This window comes from Zingiber officinale, chromosome 4B (assembly GCF_018446385.1).
Source record: "Zingiber officinale cultivar Zhangliang chromosome 4B, Zo_v1.1, whole genome shotgun sequence".
NCBI lineage: Eukaryota > Viridiplantae > Streptophyta > Magnoliopsida > Zingiberales > Zingiberaceae > Zingiber > Zingiber officinale.
In genome coordinates, this window is record NC_055993.1 from 72932490 (window position 1) to 72951248 (window position 18759).

At 35.2% G+C, this 18759-nt stretch overlaps 1 protein-coding gene across 2 annotated transcripts in view; it reads right to left on the reverse strand.

Moving 5' to 3' along the window:
- Nucleotides 1–5347: 5347 nt before the first annotated feature.
- Nucleotides 5348–18759, reverse strand: part of LOC121975144 (acyl-CoA thioesterase 2-like) — a 55072-nt gene continuing 41660 nt past the window's right edge. For both annotated transcript variants that reach the window (XM_042526583.1, XM_042526582.1), the window contains exons 9-17: nucleotides 15336–15448; nucleotides 13565–13627; nucleotides 13444–13499; nucleotides 11081–11179; nucleotides 10917–10973; nucleotides 7750–7851; nucleotides 5935–5983; nucleotides 5787–5855; nucleotides 5348–5697 (exon numbers count right to left, since the gene is read on the reverse strand). In XM_042526583.1, coding sequence (XP_042382517.1) covers nucleotides 5620–5697; nucleotides 5787–5855; nucleotides 5935–5983; nucleotides 7750–7851; nucleotides 10917–10973; nucleotides 11081–11179; nucleotides 13444–13499; nucleotides 13565–13627; nucleotides 15336–15448 — 686 coding nt within the window. In that variant the 3' untranslated portion in view covers nucleotides 5348–5619. The remainder of the gene's footprint in view (nucleotides 5698–5786; nucleotides 5856–5934; nucleotides 5984–7749; nucleotides 7852–10916; nucleotides 10974–11080; nucleotides 11180–13443; nucleotides 13500–13564; nucleotides 13628–15335; nucleotides 15449–18759) is intronic.

Here is an 18759-nt window from a genome sequence, read left to right on the forward strand (position 1 = left end):
GACCTGTCTCCGCTTTTGTTATTTGTATTTTGGTATATGAATTTGTGTATTTAGCTTTTTGTTCCGGCTTTGTTCCTGGAGTGTTGTTTTGTTATGTGGTGTAAGCCTAGCCGGCTAGCAGTCTTGTATTTTGGTTTGTATTTGATTTTCTATTGTATTCCGTTGTGTTTGGTTTGGTACAGTCGAGTGGGTTGTTAGATTTATATATAACTGCGTGGTTGTATTTTTTTGTGGTATCAGCCGAGTAGGCTGCACATATAACTGCGTGGTTGTGTACATATTCCAACCGCATGTGACTGATGTATATTGTGTCTGTAGAAATATCTCAGATTGTCACCCGTACCGGGGAGGTACTGCCGAAATTTCTTCGGACAGGGACTTTCCCGGGGCGTAACATCCTGTTTGTTATCTAATCCCTGTGTCTAAGTGTGCAGGAGCTTAGGAGCACAGGAAGTCGAGCGGAAGACGCAGCTAGCGAGAAGGACAGCACGGGAAGGGAGCCGACGGACTTGGTGCATCCGAAAGACGAGAGAGCTGCGGAAGAGTACACCGGTGGACGAGAAAAACGTGCGCGGCGTTCAAGGGACGAGAAGCCGAGACGGAAGCCTGCTCGAGGAGAAGGCCAGAAATTGGGTTCGAGTGAGCCCTATTTCCGTTGGCCGCAATCACCCATTCAATCGGAGCCTCGGAAGATGAAAGAAAGTCAAAAGGAGCTGAAAAGCTAGCTGAAGGCGCCTTCAACGAAGGGCTGAAGGCGCCTGCGCTGCCTGCAGTATTGGAGGCGCCTTCATTGGCTTGAAGGCACCCTCAACCAGTCCAGGACGCCTTCAAGCTCATTGGAGGCGCCTTCAATCTGGTCAACTCGACCGTTTTGAGTTCGGATAAAGTTTTATACATTGACTCGGCTGGAGGCGCCCTCAACCTCGTTGGAGGCGCCCTCAAGGCTCGAGATAAGTTTTCCAGGAGCTATATAAAGGCCCCTGGAGCTAGGACATTAATCAATCAACTTTGTAATCAATTCCTAGCAACCCTTGAGCTCTCTAAGTGTGTAAAAGGCTTCTCCGCCTTTAGAGAAGGAGACTTTTAGTGCGTCATTCAATCGCCTTGAATTAACAACCTTCTTAGTTGTAACCAAGTCAATTGTTGAGTTCTTTTTCCTTCTTTACTGTTATTTTTTATTTTATTGTTGCTTTTATTTTTGAGTTGAAAGCTTTAATGAGGGTAGTTATTATTTTGCAGGCAACAAGTGGTATCAGAGCCCGACAACCTCAGAAGGACTAACCGCCGACTGAAGCACAAAGATCAAGACGATGGCCGGAACAAACATTCATCCCTCGAAGTTCGACGGAGACTTTGCTACGTGGAAACGTCGAATGGAGGTATTATTCAAAACAGAGTTTGATATTCTTCTTATTATGAAATATGGTTTTGCAACACGTAAAGATAAGGAAGAATACAACTGGACGAAGAAGGAGCAAGCTGATTTCATGGCCAACGGAAAGGCGGAGTTCCACCTGCTCAGCGTTCTGCCGCCCCAGGAGGTAAGTCGGATCGGAAGCTACGACTCCGCTAAAGACCTCTGGGAAAAATTCCTGGAGCTCCATAAAGGCACCTCAAAAGCGAAATTAGCAAAGCGAGACATCCTCCGGACTCAGTTGACAAATCTCCAGATGAACAACAGCGAAAAGGTAGCGCAACTCCAAGCGAGAATCAAAGAGCTGATAACGCAACTGACCAATCTCGGAGAATCGGTAACGAACCAAGATTCTATTCGGTATGCGCTCAACGCCTTCCCAAGAACTCCAGAGTGGGCGTCCTTAGTAGATGCTTACTATATCTCCAAGGAATTTGAGGTAAGTACCTTAGAAAGTTTATTCTCTACATTTGAACTTCACGAGTCTCGAATTGCAGAGCCTAAACAAGTAGAGAAGCTGAATCTCAATATTGCCCTACAAGCCGAAAAGGACGATCCCGACTCTGAAGCGTCGATCGACGAATCTGAAGTGGCTCTTTTGGTAAGAAAGTTGAATAAATTTATTAAAACTAATAAATTTAGATCGCAGTCGAAAAAGCATCAATGCAAGAAAAGGATTGTTTGATGCTACAACTGCAACGAAGAAGGGCACATCAAGGATGACTGTCCCAAATTAAAGAAAAGGGACAAGGAGCAGTCTCAAAGACCAAAGTCCTCCAAACGCAAGAGTCTGAAGGCTACATTGGATGATTCTTCATCCTCTGAGTCAAAAGTAGCCTTCTCAGGAGTAGCACTGATGGCCAACAATCTCTTTGCAGATGACTCGGACTCAAAGATGAGCATAGATCAAGGGGGAGAATCAGAAGAGGAAAGCTACGATGAAGGGGGAGCATCATCAAGTGAGGTAAGTAAGGTACGTGCTCTCACCCCTACTCAGTCTTTTCAATTTATCAAAGTGCTTACGAAAAATCTAACAAAATTAGAAAAAGAAAATGTTGAATTGAAGGTAAAATTAGCAAAAGCATGTCCCCTAAAAATGTATGATAATTTAAAATTAGAAAATGAGAAATTGAAAATTGAAATTGAAAAGTTGAAAAATGATCATGCATGCTTAAATAAATTTCCAAAATCAAAATTTAGAATTTATGGAAAATTAAATTGGTACATTAGAAAACATCAGGGACAACTTAGAAAAGTTCCTAGAAACTATGTACCCCTAAGTTTCTGGTTAATCCAATAGGAAGTAACCTTTACTAGGTTCCAAAATCTCTTCTAGACTAAATTTTCTTTAAAAATAATAATAATAATAATAATTAAAGCTTTCAGCGAGAAAATTAAACACTAAAATTTTTTTATGAGACTTTCTCTAAGGAAGTGGTTTTGCTCCAATAACCAAGAAGGCCTAGTGCATCGCCACGACCTAGAAACCAAAATATTGAAATAAAAATATTTAATTAATTTTCTGATAAAGAAGTAAAATTAGAATTAAAATAATGCTTTAGAAAGTTTTTTTAAAAAAATTATTTTTTTTGAAATTCTTCAAAAATATGTTTTAGAAAAAAAATTTCTTGGATAAAATTTCTATTTCAGAAATATTCTCAAATAATATTTTTACCTAAGTTATGATTTCCTCTTAAATTAGAAAAAAAAAATTCGAAAATTCTTAAATTTTTTTCTCTTAACTTAGAATTTTTTTTTAAAATGAATTGTTTACCTAGAAAATTATGTTTTTAAACTTGAAAAATTTTACTTAAAAATTTTTTTTAACTGATTTATCTTAAAACTTGAATATTCACTTAGAAAAAATTTTAACTTAAAAATTATAACCCTATTTTTTTGATGTGATCAAAGGGGGAGAGATAGGACAAGTTTAGGGGGAGTTACCATTTTAGGGAGAGTTAATATTTTTTAAAATTTGTTAACTTTACTTAGTGTGGCAAATTCTTTTATTGCAACCTTTTGCCTATAATGTTAGTTTTGTAATTTCTTTAAATTACTATTTGTATGTTTGTTTCCCTAACTTGAACTTAGGTTTATGCACATCAAAAAGGGGGAGATTGTTGGACCCCGTGGTTGTTTTGATGTGATCAACCAAGTTATGTTAAGTCATGTTTGTTATCTGATCCCTGTGTCTAAGTGTGCAGGAACTTAGGAGCGCAGGAAGTCGAGCGGAAGATGCAACTAGCGAGAAGGACATCACGGGAAGGGAGTCAACGGGCTCGGTGCGTCCGAAGGATGAGAGAGCTACGGAAGAGTACACCGGTGGACGAGAAGAACGTGCGCGGCATTCAATGGATGAGAAGCCGGGACAGAAGCTTGCTCGAGGAGAAGGCCGGAAATTGGGTTTGAGTGAGCCCTATTTTTGTTGGCCGCAATCACCCGTTCAATCGGAGCCTCGGAAGATGAAAGCAAGTCAAAAGGAGCTGAAAAGCTAGCTGAAGGCGCCTTCAACGAAGGGCTGAAGGCGCCTGCGCTGCCTGAAGTATTGGAGGCGCCTTCATTGGCTTGAAGGCGCCCTCAACCAGTCCAGGACGCCTTCAAGCCCATTGGAGGCGCCTTCAATCTGGTCAACTCGATCGTTTTGAGTTCGGATAAAGTTTTATCCATTGACTCAGCTAGAGGCGCCCTCAACCTCGTTGGAGGCGCCCTCAAGGCTCAAGATAAGTTTTTCAGGAGCTATATAAAGGCCCCTGGAGCTAGGAAATTAATCAATCAACTTTGTAATCAATTCATAGCAACCCTTGAGCTCTCTAAGTGTGTAAAAGGCTTCTCCGCCTTTAGAGAAGGAGACTTTTAGTGCGTCATTCAACCGTCTTAGATTAACAACCTTCTTAGTTGTAACCAAGTCAATTGCTGAGTTCTTTTTCCTTCTTTACTGTTATTTTTTATTTTATTGTTTATGTTATTTTTGAGTTAAAAGCTTTGAGGAGGGTAGTTATTATTTTGCAGGCAATTCACCCCTCCCTTCTTGTCGGCCCCGCTGCACCAACATATATTTGGATATATGTGTAGGAGATATATCATGGTAAGTATTTTGGATATTTTGTATTTGTCTTTTGCTTGTCATTCACTTTTGGATAGTTATGATTGTGAGTATTTTATATTTGGATAGTTATGTTTATGTTTACTACGATGAATATTGGAGGTTTGGACAGTTATGGTTGTGTTTTGTATTAAATTTTCGATAGTTTCATTGTTTGTATATTGCAGGCATGTTGTATTTATATGTTGTATGGATTGTGATTTATGTGCGGATTGTGTTTGTGTTGTCATCGTGTGTAATGATTTTTATTGATATGAAAATTGTATATAGGATATGTTCTAAATAGCAAGGAGTATTTTAAAATTTTTATTAAAATCTACCGACAAAATTATGATTCCGTCGATGATTTCTGACGAAAATCTCCATTCCGTTGGAAAATATCGAATTTGCACAGTAATTTTCAATACAATGCCGACTAAATTCACGATTCCGTCAGGAACTATCGACGGAAGCTTTAATTCCATCGATAATATTACCGACTGAATCAGATTCAGTCAGTAAATTCTGTTACCTTCTGTCACCTTCTTGTCGATGGGATAGTTGTTCTATCATTAAAATATACTGACGGAAATTTATATTCCGTCGGAGAATACTGACTAAATATCATTTTCGTCGGTAAATTATATTTTCAACGCAATTACTTTCGATACCACAAATTTCATCATTGTGCTGTTGGTAAGCCTATTACTGACGAAATTGCAATGAAAATTTTAGTCGTTATTTGTTGTTATTTTTTAAGCCAGCTGACTTCGACCATACACAGAATAGATAATAGATAATTGAAACAGAAATAAAAACAGAAAAGAGAAATTAAATTTCTTCTTGCTCACTAGTTTCAAATAAATAATTAAAATTAAGGACTTAATTTCATTTCCCTTCGTTCCAATAAACAAACATAGAAGTTGGTTCCTCAATAGAGAATACTTGAAGTTATTGGATTGCTGGAAACTGCACAGGAATTGCAGCATGCCTCCAAGTCTCATATAACTAAAACGTAGGATTCCAGCTTTCTTATCTTTTTATTTATTTTTTAAATAACATCAATTCGCAATCTTGAATCAGAAAAATATACTACTTGATCAGGTAAATTTGGAGGAAGAAATCAGAGCTTTGCGTGAGGGACTTGGCTTTTCTGATTAGGCTTTCTAATTAGACATTCTTGTGTCAACGACACAATAAGCTGCATGAAGGAATGAAGCAAGATTACTTGAAGGCAGTGAGGTAACAAAATTCACAATGTGAGTTTTCTTTTTCTTAAAAGAGAATCACCTCCCCTTTCTTGTTAAACATATGACCAGTGACAAACCCACGTCCTCCACTGGCAGATGGGCTCTCAATCTGTGTTGAAAAAGAGCAACGCATTAAGAAAAGCATTGTTTACTTATTTGAGCAATAAGTTGGTTGAACCGAAACTCACAACAAAGAGCAACCAATCATCAGCTCTTACAGGCCTGTGGAACCAGATACTGCAAAAGTAGAAAAGTCAGTGTAGATATATTAAACAACGTCATGAATAATAGATGCAAAGAAAAAAAAAACAACAAAGGCTTTCAGAATCTTTTCTAAATTTGGTGTTTTGTTGTGTATAATCCTTTCAATTTTGATGCATCCCCGTGCACAAAACTGAATGTTCCTAGATGCAAATTTAGCAAAGTATTTCAGGCACTTGCTATCCTGTCCTTAACAGCAGTGGTAACAAAAATTGCAGGACATTTTTCTCTCAATGAATGTTGGTGTTAAGCAGTGCATAGACAGACTAAGCATTAATCTCCTAGCTTGAGATCCCTATGAGCTGCTCCTTAAGTTGAATAATGGACAATAACATATTGTCCCATACCAGTAAAAGGTTGATCTAGTTAAGCATGAATTTGCATGAATACTGGGATTTTCCTTTTTCCTTTTTACCAATTTGAAGTTGTTGTAGAACAAGTAAAGCTAAAAGTTTGCTACCAAGAAAGTTGGTGTTAGGAATTAAGAATGGAATGCATACATTTTTCTAATTAGAATTGATATGGCTGTACCAAGTCCAACTTTAATCAAAGAAATTATCAGCATCGCATGAAACTGATTTTATATTGATCTTAATTCTGATTTGCAATTTTATTTAACAATAACACAGATCATGTGCTTCCATCACACAAACCACCATGTGCACTAGGCAAAACAACTTTAGTGGAATTAGTCATCGATAATGTACACAAGGTGCATAATGCACATAAGGGAAATTTCATAAAGGCAGCTGCCTTTGGGCCTATACCCTGATAGAACCAACAAGCTAGTCGGTGAAGCCCTCATCATGCCAAATGCAAGGCTCTCGTAAGGTCAGGGAATATAAACAGTTCATTGATAAGCAACACCTATGAACTTCAAAATAAAACATTGTGGTTTTTCGCGGTAGATCATCCAGTACATGTACAGTCAATTCTTTAATATGAAACTTATTGGCCCCAGGGCGTAGCGCAGAGGGTGGGCGCATAGCATCTCTGGCATAATGACCAGGAGTCAATTCTTAGGAACTGACGACCTGGGATTTACCCCACCATACGTCTAACGCTTGTGTACCTATATTTACCTCCCTCCATATCCGTGGGGCCGACACTAAGGGGTCGTTAATGTAGTAGATCTATATATTTTTTTTTAATATGAAACTTATAGGGGGGTGCTAAGGTAGCAGTTCTACCTTCTTTTCTCTCTCCATATGATGCTAAAAAAGACAATTAAAAGTTGGGAGCAGGGGAGTGAAAATGTGAAATTCCAGAAAATAATGGGGGAGTTAAAGTCACTCACCCGCAATGCCACCAGGGATCGAAGTGAAAAGATATGAATTAATTATCAGAAGAAAAAATAAAATTAATTAATTATTAGATAGATGTAGATCATCTAGTGCATGTACAGTTAATTCTTAAGGGTTGAGGTTGTCACAGGCTCTCTGTAGTAATGGGACATTTAAGGTCACTCACCTTCTATTAGAAAGACGTGCAGAACAGATTAGTACTCAATCACACAAGTACAAGAAACAAAATGAAATTAAAAAGAGCAGTTCAAGATAAAAATATATTTGAAAAAAAAAAGGTTGGTAAAAGAATGAAATTGTTCAATGCTCATTATATTTATTCTGAAATTAGTGCAAGAATAAAAAAAGTAAATATAAGGGAAAAAGAAACTCTTCATCTTAATGAGATCTAAAAGCATTAAGCTAAAGTACTAAATTCAAGGCAGAAAAGGTTCTTACGAATGGTCCAAACTTAATGATGCTGTTTTCACCCCCCTTCTCCGGTGAGGGTTTAGACTGACACCAGAAAAAATTAAATCCGATGCATATGCTACAACACATCTGCAATATATCCATGTAAAATACTGATAAGCATAGATTTGTAAGTTGTCTATATTGTACTCTAGAATTAATCAGAACTATATTAAAAAGGATACTCTTTAATATAGCATTGGAAGAATCATATTATGACTGATAGATACCTGCTATAAAAAATTATGCTACTGTTTCTCAAAGTGATTGGGCATTGAAAAAAGATCTGATGGGCATTGTATTGAGTGATTTCCATCATTTCTTTGAAGTTCAGTCTCAAACTCACATGGCATGTTATGGGCAAACAGCCCATGTGCAATATGTAAAGGGTACATGAGCCATATATAATATTCAACTTTCATTATATATATATATAAAGGTAAAGGCGCTACATAGGAAGAATTCCCCTAACATCATATTAAAGCCATCCTCTTTGTGCATACATCCACACCATGATTTAAAATCTCATGCCGTACTGGATGACACGGGCCAAACATATCATTCCTCCTACTGGCATGGCGCCGACACAGACACAAACCGTGGAGGCCCCGCGGCCTTCTCGCGCAAGGTCACGACAGTCATGCGAGACTAAGTTTTGTTTTCAATTTAAAAGTATATATATATATTTATATTTTTTTACGATTAATTTTTTTTAGGTCGCTGAGTTTTATTCAATTTAATTTTTTTAACGATTAATTTTTATTTTTTTTTAATGGTTAATTCTTTCCCCCTCTTAATTCTTTCTCCTCTTCCTCATATTTGAATTTTATTTTTTATTCCTTTCCGTCTTAAATACATAGGAAAAAATTTCCTCAATATAATTTAAACCTATAGGTTGTTAATCATTATATCTAGATTTTAATTAATCCTAAATTAATTTTTATTTAATCCTAATTTTAAAAATATTAGTTTAACCTAATAGTAAATGTATAGTAATCAAATAACCTAATAGTAAGTATTTATAGTAATCAAATATTATAATATTATTTTTTAATTAATATATTTTATATTTTAAAAAGTATCGAACCCGTATCAGCATGATACGATACTGAAACCATATCATTCAATCATAAACCGAAACTCTGATACCGCTAGAAATTTTAAACCATGATCCACACAACTCAGCCATCTACACATCCATCTCTTTGCGTGAGGCCCTCAATTATTAGCATGAGACATCCTTTTGGCTCTGTCCCTCAAGTGTGTTGATTTGTCATCTTAGGACTGCCTTGGCACCACATCATCCTTCACCATGCCACATTCGTCATCCCTAGTTGGTCATGACATTGTTGGACGCAACGCGAGCCATCCACCTTTTCTTGTGTCATTCTCTGGCACAACCACAACACTTGAGAAAATCCTCATTCCTATTTGAAGGCCCTTGAGAGAATCCTCATTCCTATTTGAAGGTGTGGATTTTTATGCCCTTTTGACTATTCAAAATCATTTTCATTTGCCACCAATGGATCCCTCTTCGAATTGTTTTGCAGCATAGGTCAAAGAAGATGAATGGGATATTGATGGAATTGTTATCCCAAGCTTGATTCTTGAGGATTCAGATTTTGCTAATGCGCAGATGTTGCAATAACAGATCTTCTATCTCTTTTGACAACAACCAAAGAAACTAAGAAAATCTACTTGTTATGTCAAGGTGTTATTTGAGTATACCTGTTGGCCTCTTACTGAACCAGCACACTCCAATGCAGAGATCATACCACTTCCTAAGACCAACAATGAGAATGAAGGGAGCATTTAAGTGGACCATATGGACATGTCAAGTCCCCTCTTGGTCATCCATCTCCCATCATAATATGGTTTCGATACTATATCGTGTCGATATGGTTTATTTTTTAAATATAAAATATATTAATTAAAAAAATTAATCTAAATATTAAAAAAAATATAAAATATTTTTTAAAAAAATATAAAATATTTTTTAAAAAAATATAAAATATTTTTTAAAAAAATATAAAATATTTTTTAAAAAAATATGGGATCACGGCACCTTTATATGAAAAATAAATAATAAAAAACTATTATATATTTTTGAAATTAAAATAAATAATACATATATTAAATTAATACGATAGTTTTATTAGGATTTGATTAAGCTATTTAGATTATCCTATTTATAACTAGGAGTTAATTGAAATTATTAACCTAAGTTTAATTAACCTAGATAAGTTTTCTCATCCCATTCACTCGCCCTCGGACCCCCACGCCGCGACCGCGTGGAGGACACTGTGACCTCGCAAAGGGCACCTCAAGCACAATCCCTCAATGGCCCTCGGTGTCGATGTCGGACGACGGGCTTAACGAAATTTTAAACTATGGTTAGACTGCATTACTTGTTCAAAACTAGTATCAAGGTCATTATTCAAAGGAAATATCACTAGTATCAGGGTCATTATTCAAAGGAAAGTATATTCACATTGTTAGCGTTGGTAAGGACTCGTCAAGTGGGATATCAAACTTTCTTTTCAAAATTATCAATCATATTACTATTTGCATCCTTAACTAAGATTCAGAAAAATTAATCTTAATTTTTTCCCCTTCAACTCAAAATCCTTGGTCTGCCACCAATTTTTTAGTTAAAGGAGACTAAGTGAATAACATTTACATTTTAGTTTCAAAGAAAAAGAAACTCTACTCTTTGATTCTTTTTCAAGATGATTAATTCCAAGTATCAAATAGAACAACGCTTTCAGAAATTGACTTTACCACAATATTTTAACCTTACATCATTGTTCCTCCCAAGGTTCAGCTTTAATATTCTCCCCTTTGTTGAACAGAGTGACCATTTCTGTAGGTCGTTCTATGAGCACAGATATCCCTAACTATAAATACCCATATCATAGTGTAGAATCCAAAATTTTAATTGCGTAAGTGGTAGTACTATGTAAACACTAGATTCTTGTTGCTACAAGAAAGTTATACCATGTTGTTTAGTGCTACAAGGAATGCTTACATGTAGCACTGTCTGATAAAAAACATAAAATCACATAAGCATAACAACTTGAAGTAGAACTGTATGATATGTCATCATGTACACATGCAGTATATAGTCAATAGTTGTACAATTTGCTGCAACATACCTATGCAACGCTGCATCATCTGAAAGTTTTCCTCTAGCTTTAAACCAATACTTCAAACTGTGATGATAGAGGTAGACAAAAAGTTGTAGTGTGTAAATTGAGGATCACATTATCTTGAGCATCACATCAAAATCAACAAGCATGAACCACAACTGAACTATTACCTTGGATGCGACTGTTTTGACGAGTCACTTGTGTCGCAAAATTTGATTTCTATAGGCCATGGAATAAACTTTGTCAGAGCAACATTATTTCGGTAGTGCCTGTTGGTAGTAGACATTATGTAACAAAAATAATAATGCAAAACTAGAAAACATCATACACGTACAAAAGCATAGAGAAACTAAAAGAAGAAACTAATTGAGAACATTGATTGTGACTATGTAGGCATATTAGGAAGATGGAATGTCAAACTTCAATGGAAGCAGATCACAAGGATAAGAGGAAAAAAGGAATGAACTCAGAACCTAAATCCTAAAGGACCAAAATCACCTCGAACATAAAAATGATATTATTTTCCTTAAAAGCACATACAGCACATAGACAACATGTGGCTGCATAATGAGGGATGGTATATGCGCTATGCAATGTAGTAACCGTTTGTGGTTTGCCACTTAGGTGGTATGCACAAAATGTCACATAATGCTTATACAGGCCCCATAAGGATTATTGTGGCCAAATAATCCACAGTTGGTTAGTCCAAGTTACCACATATTTGCTCAAATCAGTTCCAACCAAATAAAACACACGTTAAATAGATTGAATAGATTAACATTGTCTTGTGTGTTTTATGTTGTAGGTTTTGATTCAGCAGAAAAACTTTTATGGAATTTGTAATTTCTTTTGTTTAAATTGATATGTTAAATAATATATCGAAAAAACTTTTACATGGATGCTTGTAGATTAATTTTGGGGCAAATACAACCATGGATGAACAATGATCTATGTTGCAAATTTTCATTGACACTTTACCAATGGGCACACCTAAAGTTTGACATTTACAAACAAAGGCATCATATTTCCTAATTTACCAAAGAACGCACCTCCCCATATGATATTCCAAAAATCCCCTTGAGCTTGCCTAAACACCTTTTAAACTTTCAAAAAAAATCTAGATGGTTTTAGTGGACAAGATGAATAATAAATGCATGAATGAAATGCTGAAAGCACCATGGATATAATGATAGTCTCGTATTGTCATTTTGATATTAAAAGACATTTAAGTTATTTTTTCAAAGAGACCTCGTGGTCTATTTATTTTTCAAAGAGTCATAAATAGATTCTTGAGAGCACCAGGAATGCAACAGTGGACTCATATTGTTCTTTTGGCCACTTAATGACCAAAGTGATTTCCAAAAAAAACTCTAATTTTGTAAAACAACTTAATGGCCTTCAAATAGTCTAAATCAATTAATAAGGATATAGATTCCTAGGAGAACCATGAAACGATGGTTATATTGTGATTTTAACCACTGAAACACTATTAAGGTGTTTTCAAGAGACACCTTCTATTGGTCAAAATCAGAAAGGTCATCATTGGATTTTTAGGAGCACCTTAAATGCAATAGTGTCTCATGTTACCATTTCAACCACTAGAAGACTATTGCATTTATGCACAAATGTATTATTCTTATATATGAAGCCCATCAAGGTATATTTAGAAAAACACTTTGATGGTCTTCTAGTGGTCAAAATAGCAATATGAGGCCACATTATATACACAACTAAACTAAGCCCCAGTGCAGGACATAATAGATTGACCAGGAATATATTAGTTTTCTTGAGACTGGTAGGAATGGAACACAGGAACATATAATCTGATGCCATGTCAGTAGTGTTCACTGTTTATCTCAAAAGCCCAAAGGACCAAACTATATTTATATTTCTTAACACAAGGCATGAATTAGTAAAGCTTCATGGAACATCATGGTTTTAGGAACGAGGACAAGGGGAATAAAAATTGTATCTTGTGCTTGTCTTTTCTAAGACTAGACCATATAATTTGGCAAAATATTTCTCCTGGTCCCTTTTATATAAAATCTTAATTTTGAACTGGCAAGTTTTTCCTTTACTAATTTCCTAACATATTCATAGAAAAACACACCCCAGAAACTCACTTAGTTTTGACAAATGTGTCTGCATAATATCTTATGAAAAATTCTTCCCATAAAGAGTTTAACAAGTTTTTTTTATGCTCTTAATAATGTGTTTTCCTCTCTCTCTCTCTCTCTCTCTCTCTCTCACACACACACACACACACGGAAAGGAAATAAGACATGCCCAACTTATTATCATGGTCCATTCAACTCAAGTGCATGTGAAAGTCACTGACATGACTATTTATTGTTCCACAATCAATTAACCACTGTACATTGAATAAATATAGACTACCAATGTCACAAACATCTTTCTATTCTAAATAAAAAAATTGTGAAATTGTTTTGAAATGGAAGGCATTTTCACTGTTTGAGAACAATGCTTAAGAGATAGGCATTTTTTAGAGAAATTGCAAGCTCATTAATTTTACATGGGAAGTCGAGGATCTGTAATTCGCCTTTCTCGTAGCTCTTCCATTGAGAGGAGCTGAAATTGAAATCATAAATTATGTTTCAAATCAATCAACATCAGGAAAGTAGTGAGATACAGACCGTCTCAGGACCAGGCACACAAGGCATTAGGACTTCCTGATGTTCAAATCCTGACTCTACCTTCTGCAACAATGAAACACAAAAAACCATAATCATAATTAATTACAAGTTGTTTTCTTTTTGTAACTACTATGTAGCTTCTTACACAGCAATTAATACATAGATAAGCTGACTGAAATCATGTGCTTACAGTTAAGTGAGAGAATTTTATATAAAAATTTATATGTGGATATACTTAAATCATATTTAGAGACTAGATATAACACCCAAACACTAAATATCTCATGTTGGGCTAGAGTCATAACACATAACCTCTCGTACTTGGACCCTTTATCTAACCCATCGAATATCTGACACTTGGTCACCAATGCTCTAAGTGGACAATGAATTTTGTTTTTTTATTGATCACGTGTAAAAAATTTAAAAATAACCATGTTAGACATTTGGATCCATAATGATGTCAGATACTTGTACCTGAGTTAGAGTAACATAGCGTATAACTATTAGGTCTAATAACACAAAGAAATATTAACATTCACCCTTAAAGAGCATACCTTATATTTATGTCCAATTTGTTACATACAACAGAAAATGTATCAAAATATATATATATATATATATATATATATATATATATAATTAACTAGTATGCTCGAAGGAAATGTGGCATATAGCACAATACTACTGATGGTTGAGAGACTTGATGCAACGTTTTGAGTAGATCTTCTAAAATATGACGACTGGACTTGACAAAGATAACTTGATTTAATCTTTGTATGAGCTAAATCTTCTTGAGTGTAATCTTCTTCTTCAATTCTTCTTGAACTAAAAATAACATAGGATCCTAAAGTTTGTGAAAATAAAGTGACAAACTGTGAAGGTTACAAGATAGATTAGTTTCAGTAAATCTGGCATCTACTCAGTAGTAGAAGGATAATAAAAGTGACAAAAGCACAATCTTTTAAGGTTAAAATTTTGTCAAGAATGATTTGGGTTCTTACATCTACCATAAGAGGAAGAAATACAGGAAGGACCAAATTTTTGGTCATTTTTTACTTCTAGAGAAGAAAAAAAAATGCTAGGAGTGACACTGTCTCCAAGAGAAAAGATATATGAAAGAGACAAACTATTAAATACTGATTTTTTTTGCATATTAAAAAAATATTTTCTGAAATTTTGAACCGGCAAATATAAATTGAACTGAATCTTTAAAAATAGAATTTGAGCATTGAGTTGAAGTCAAATTGAGTTCGGATTGAACCCATAGAGTAGATGTGGTGATTAGGATTACGTGAATTCAAGCCAAGGTCAATTTGGAGTTATTTTGGCCAATTTGTGGTCAAACCAAATTTTAAATAAGTTAAATCAGATTTAAAACTAAGCCTTGTTCTTATTAGACGAGATAACACTAGATCTAAAACATTGGAGATATGATAAGTGAATTCAACTAAAGTTGTTTCGACACGTGTACCATGAAGTGTGTCAAGTGTCTATATGGTAATGGTACTCCTTGGTACCAAGCAACACAAACAATATAGGTGAGTGAGATTTCCAATGTCGAGTAGCATCAAGTTTCGGTAATTTACTAAAATGGTAAATTTTGAGCATGCTAGGTGACACAACATAAAATTTCAAATCAAGAAATTCCTATAGTTGGTAAGTCAAGTTTAATGTTTTTATCTAAAGAACTAAGAACAATAAACGACTACCACGCAAAATTTACAAATTGTGTTAATATTTTGATTATATGGACAAGCTAAAGAAGCATTACCTGAAATGAAGCAAGTAAAGTAAATATAGTGGTTCCACGTTGTCTTGCCTCAACTTGTCTAGTAGCAAAGCTTTTCCCATCACGTGCACGTTGAACTTGATATATTATTGGCACTGCAAATAGAACATTATTACAATAGCAAGAAGGGTGAACACAAAAAGGTATTTGTATTTTGTCAGGAGATTATTAATATAGTATGATATGAAAACTAAAGCACAACACTGAAGACCCGTGAAGCAAACATGAGCATGGAAAAGAAAAAAAGAACAAAAAGAAGATAATTAATCTTATGTTATCCAAACAATATAACCAACAGTTAAATAAACTATAAGTATATTAAAATGATTTAGTAAAAAGATTAGGCTAAACTTAAGACAAAAACAATATATTTTCATGGTCACACTTAAGCTTTGGAATAAACCCACTGCGATATGGCAACTATAGAAATATATGGTCCAAAATCAGAGACTAAAGTTTGCTTAAGCATAAGAACTATCAAAATCTAGTTCAAACTGATTATTGCTGCAATATACATGCACTCATATATCCATTGGAATACCAAAAACTTGATTTAAAAAAGTTATCCAAATTAACAACATATGAAGCCATAAATGGGTTAGAAGTTTAATGCTGTCATGGAAGTCATTATTGCTGATCAAAAATTCAAAAACTCCACTAGTCACATATCCTTAATCTACATTAGGAAAAATAGTTTCTAGCTTTTTCGAAACTATATAGCACCAACATTTTAAATTCACATATCTTATCTCCTCTTATTTCTCTTCCTCTCCCTGATTCATCACACAAGCATAGCTGCCCTAATCTCCTGATATCTATCTCCAACACTTGACAAGTAATTATCACCTCAACTTTTTTTCTATTTTTCTTCTTCTTACAATTTACAACCCCTTTCGCTTTTTTTCAGCTATTTTCCTCTCTTACTTGATGTTAGAATAAATAGGTTCACATTGCTTATTCATTTAACCATCTAATTCTTTCATCGCTTGATACCTATCTCCTTTACCCCATGGTCAAGCGAGCTTCCTGCACCACAATTTCTCAGCCTAAACCTCATGACATTATGCGATCTTACATGCCACAATCTTTTCACGAGCCATATGCTAGTGTAATCATTCGTGCTGCTAAAACCAATGAACAACTTCCTTCGTGTGTGATTTCTCCACACAATCAAATCTAGCAAAATCACTATCACCTACTACTACTCTCTTCTTCATCCATTGTCAGCTCATGAAGAAGAAACCCATCTCACAGCCTCCTACTCATCACATGCATCGCAATCGCTGTCATGACCTCCATGTTTTGCTACCCTGCCTCTATGGCAGTCGCAAACTTACATCTTTGGCACATGCAACACCTCGTTCGTAATGTCAGCTCTCTCTTGTCACACCTGTTAGGATGTATACTAAAAGCCTAGCTTTTGGTATAAACATTTATCTAGAAATAAGAATCACATTGGTCAAATGTCTACATTTACGATAAATGTAGTTGCTCAATTAATTTATATTGTAGATAACATGGTGTGTGGTGTCACACACAGAAGATCATGTTATCGGTTCCTTATAAATTATAAACAGTAGCTCACGACCAAGATGGAAAGGAACAAACCATTGGAAGGTCGTAGTGTAATTAGGTGTTAGTTTATCTTAACTATATAATTACACTAGTACACTTAGAGTGTATTGAGTATGACCATTTGAGGTCGTTCCTTTTATACTGACTTTATGAAGGAACAAAGAGCTCAGTTATTATGGAAATGTGTGCTCTTAATCCTAATATAATAACAAGCACATATATTTGATATTTATTTCTTTAATTTATCAATGGGTGAGATTTAGTTCGATAAATCAATAAGCGATAAGTTGGAAATGATATCACTTATAGTGTGTGTTGTTGATTATAGAAGGAAGCGTGTCCTAGTGATCTAGGTTGAGAATGTCCCCAAGAGGAGCTCATGAGGATTGTTGTTAAACCCTGCGGTGGACTTAGTCCGATGAAATTGAGTGGTACTACTCTTGGAGCTAGATATTAATTAAGTGAGTTGTCAGTACCTTACTTAATTAGTGGACATTTGTTATCTTAAACACAGGGAGACTAACACACTCATAATAAGAAGGAGCCCAAAATGTAATTTGGGATTGGTGCGGTAGTTCAATAATAGTTCTCTAGTGGAATGAATTATTATTGATAAAATTAAGTTGTGTGTTCGGGGCGAACACGGGATGCTTAATTTTATCGGGAGACCAAAACCAATTCCTCCTCTCGGTCCCTATCGTAGCCTCTTAATTATAGAGTACTATACCCACCTATACCCACCTTCTTACCCATCCCATAGGGGGCGGCCAAGCTAGCTTGGAGACCAAGCTAGGGTCGGCCAAAGTTTAGTTCATGGGTGCTTCAAGGTGGCCGGCCCTAGCTTAGGTTCAAGCTTGGTGTGGCCGGCCCAAATTAAAATAAAAGGATTTTTAATTTTTAATTTTTCTTATGTGAATAACATGATTTAAAAGAGAGTTTAAAATTTTAAATCTTTCCTTTTATAGGATTCTACAAAAGATTAAGAGAAGATCTAAATCTCTTTCCTTATTTGTAGATTAAAAGGTTGATTTTAATTTTGATAAAAACTTTCCTTTTAACCATGTTCATGATTTAAAAGAAAGTTTAAAAAAAATTAATAATTCTCTTTTATTAGTTTCTACAAAAGATTAAGAAAAGATTTGATATCTTTCCTTATTTGTAGATTGAAAGGAGATTTTAATTTTTATAGATAACTTTCCGGAAATTATCCACATGTTTAAAGAAAGATTTAATTTATAAAAGTTCCTTTTAACCAATCATGAAGGGATAAAAATTATTGGAGAAATTTTTTATAAAATTTCCGGAAGCAAATAAGGAAGTTTTAATTTGTGTTTAAAATTTTTATTTGCTTGGAGTTTTGGTGTGGCCGGCCATTATAGTAATGAGAAGAAAAATTATTTTTAATTAAATAAATTTTTCCTTTTCATGGCAAAAGAATCAAGGAAGTTTTTATTAAAATTTCCTTATTTGCCAAGACCAAAGATTATAAAAGAGGAGGTAGAGGAGCCTTCATGGGTGAACAACCTCTATTCTTTTCCTCCCTCTCTTCCTTGGTTTTGGTGGCCGGCCCTATTTCTCTCCTCTCCTCTTGTTGGCCGAAACCTATCTTCTTGGTGGAGCTCTTGTTTGTGGCCGGATCAAGGAAGGAGAAGAAGAAGAGAAAGCAAGCCTCGTCTCTAGCATCCCTTGGAGCATTGGTGGTGGCCGAAATTCTTCATCCTTGAAGAAATTTATTGTGGCCGAAATCTAGAAGAAAGAAGGTGGAAAGGTGGTTCTCATCTCGGAAGATCGTTGCCCACACAATGTCCGAGGTTAGAAGAGGAATACGGTA